Here is a 2,851-nt window from a genome sequence, read left to right as displayed (position 1 = left end):
GTCCTTATACTTGTCTCCAAACTTTAGATAAAAACTTAATTATATTTACTACAACTTACGTCTCATGTCATTGGGAATAAGATAGTTTGGAATTTTCTCCAGAACTATTTTATGAGGCATAAAAGAAAATTTGTCTGATCACTTTATAGTTAACAGCTAGCTGTGAACCTGAAATGACATTAATCCACCTTAAGGTCCTCTTGTCTTATCCACACTTAGCTTTAAATGATTTTTTGGTTATTTCTTAAAATCCAAGTCATTTTCTAAGGTCAGAGATTTGTTCCCACTGAAGATCTTTAAAAGAATGTATGTCATGCTTTCAAGGTAATTTCCGAAAGAGACTTTACATAATTATTTTGAGCAATTACTATAATGAATACCTTAATTCTCCATATCATTCCTTGAAATTTGTACCTTTTTCTTCTATGTATCTTATTAGTTCAACATTTCACATTCCAATTAAATGACATTCTTCTGTTTACAGAATCTCTTTCACCTCTTGAAGTATTTAGGTGGAGCTTAAGAAGCCCTGGACCTGGAATCAGTAAGACCTGTGCCTGAAATATACCTCAGTCACATTAATTGTCTGACCCTGGGCAAGTTACTTAATTCCAATTCCAGTTTCCCTATTTATAAAATTATTGTGTCGGACTAGATGGTTTTTGAGATCCCTTTGAGTTCTATTTTTGGGATTCTCTGAGGAGTTTTAGAGTATTTGTTAAAAACTTAGCATCCTTCTTTTATACTTTCACCTTATCCATCAACAGAAAAAAACAGCAGCACAAGCAGAAAAAACAATATTGAACAATTTCAGGGATTGTGTGAATGTTGCTTGGTTTCTGACATATCAAAGTAATATGTGACTTTACTAATTTGCATATCCCTCAGACCAAGATACTAATATTATTCTCATGAATTCTGATTCCTGTATCATCTTTTTCCTTTAGGCAAGATCATATCCAGCTGTACCCATTGGAGTCAATGGATGGAGAGAATCATTCTATAGTATCTCAGTTTGTGTTGCTTGGGCTCTCTGAAACATGGGAGATTCAGTGTCTCCTCTTTGTGTCCTCCTCTGTACTCTATGTAGTGGGCATTCTGGGAAACATGCTCATTTTGCTCACTGTGACCTTTGATTCTCATTTACATTCCCCTATGTATATCCTTCTGGCCAATCTCTCTTTGATTGACTTAGGTTTTGGCTCAGTCACAGCCCCTAAAATGATTTGTGACCTTTTCAGGAAACGTAAATTAATTTCTTTTGGGGGTTGCATTGCCCAGATCTTCCTTATTCATGCATTTGGTGGCACTGAGATGGTGTTGCTTATAGCCATGGCCTTTGACAGATATGTGGCCATATGTAAACCTCTCCATTACGTGACCATTATGAACCCAAGAATGTGCATTATCCTTTTGGTTGTTGCCTGGATCATTGGCCTCATCCACTCATTGGTCCAACTGGCTTTTGTTGTAAACTTACCTTTTTGTGGTCCTAATGAATTGGACAGCTTTTTCTGTGATCTTCCCCGGTTCATCAAACTAGCCTGCACTGAGACTTACAGATTGCAATTCATGGTCATTGCTAACAGTGGCTTCATTTCTCTTGGATTCTTTTGTGTACTGATTATTTCCTACATTTTCATCCTGGTCACTGTTCAAAAACATTCTTCAGGTGGTTCTTCCAAGGCTCTTTCTACTCTGGCAGCTCACATCACTGTGGTGGTTTTATTCTTTGGCCCATTAGCATTTTTCTATACATGGCCATTTCCTACATCAAGCCTGGATAAGTTTCTTGCTATTTTTGATGCAGTTCTTACTCCATTTCTGAACCCAGTTATCTACACATTCAGGAACAAAGAAATGAAGGTAGCAATGGGAAGAATGGGTAGCCGACTTTTGAAGAAGGTTGTTTAAATTCAATAGGGGTAAAGACTATCAATCCTGAGGCCCTTTTTAAGTCTGGTCCAAATAATCCCATTGAATGTTCCATAGATATCTTAAACTCAACATATCTAAAATGTAATATAACATAATAAAATATAATAAATAGCTAGAATTTATATAGCTCTTTAGGATTTTCAAAGCATTTTACAGGTGTTATCTCATTTGAACCTTGCAAAAATCCTCTGAGGTTGATTCTATTACTATATCCATAGTACACATGAGAAAACTGGTGAGGGAAGTTGTGACTTTCCCAGTGTGACACAGCTAGGAAATGTCTGAGGCAACATTTGACCTCAGGACTTCCCAACTTTAAGTCCAGTATGCTATCCACTATAATTACCTAACTGCCTCATTATTTTCCCACCCAACCTATACCTATTCTGAACTTCCTGAGGGCATTTCTTCTAAGGGCACCTCCATCTTCCCAGTCTCCCAGGTTCATAATCTTTTGGTTCTCCTTTGCTGTATACTCTCCCTTACCCCTCCCCCTTCTATGCACATGTGAGTGCACACACACAGATCCTTCCCATAGCTGTCAAGGTGATTTTCCTCAAGCAGAATTCTGACAAAGTCACTCCCCTGCTCGATAAATGCCAGTGGTTTCTTATTGCCTCTAGCATAAAATATAAACTCTTTTTTTGACTCTTAAAGCCTTTCACATCCTAATCCAAACTTATTTTTCAAACCTCATTATATATACCCGTTTCCCATACCCTATGGATATGGTCCAATCAAAGCGATTTTTTCTCTCTTCCTTAGATATGTCACTCCGTCTCTGCCTTTTCACTGGCCGTCTCCCATGGCTGAAGCCCCATCCTCACCTCTGCCTCATAAAATAATAGTATTAGTTCAGGCACCTCAGTCTTATCTGAACTATTCTAATCAGCTCTAAACTTCCCCTCCCCCT

General features: G+C 37.8%; 1 protein-coding gene across 1 annotated transcript; it reads left to right on the top strand.

The window, feature by feature from the left end:
* The first annotated feature begins 981 nt into the window (after window positions 1-981).
* LOC110217262 (olfactory receptor 4F3/4F16/4F29-like) lies at window positions 982-1,914 on the top strand. The gene has a single exon (XM_020999894.1). It carries the CDS (start codon window positions 982-984, stop codon window positions 1,912-1,914), a length of 933 nt encoding a protein of 310 aa, XP_020855553.1.
* The last annotated feature ends 937 nt before the right edge of the window (window positions 1,915-2,851 follow it).

This window comes from Phascolarctos cinereus, unplaced genomic scaffold, assembly GCF_003287225.1.
Source record: "Phascolarctos cinereus isolate Bilbo 61053 unplaced genomic scaffold, phaCin_HiC Scaffold_3;HRSCAF=262, whole genome shotgun sequence".
NCBI lineage: Eukaryota > Metazoa > Chordata > Mammalia > Diprotodontia > Phascolarctidae > Phascolarctos > Phascolarctos cinereus.
The sequence above is the reverse complement of the archived record's forward strand: the minus strand, read 5'-3'. Positions and strand labels throughout refer to the sequence as shown.

Coding starts and splice junctions, on each gene's coding strand:
- LOC110217262 (XM_020999894.1), top strand. CDS start 982: ATGGATGGAGAGAATCATTCTATAGTATCTCAGTTTGTGTTGCTTGGG.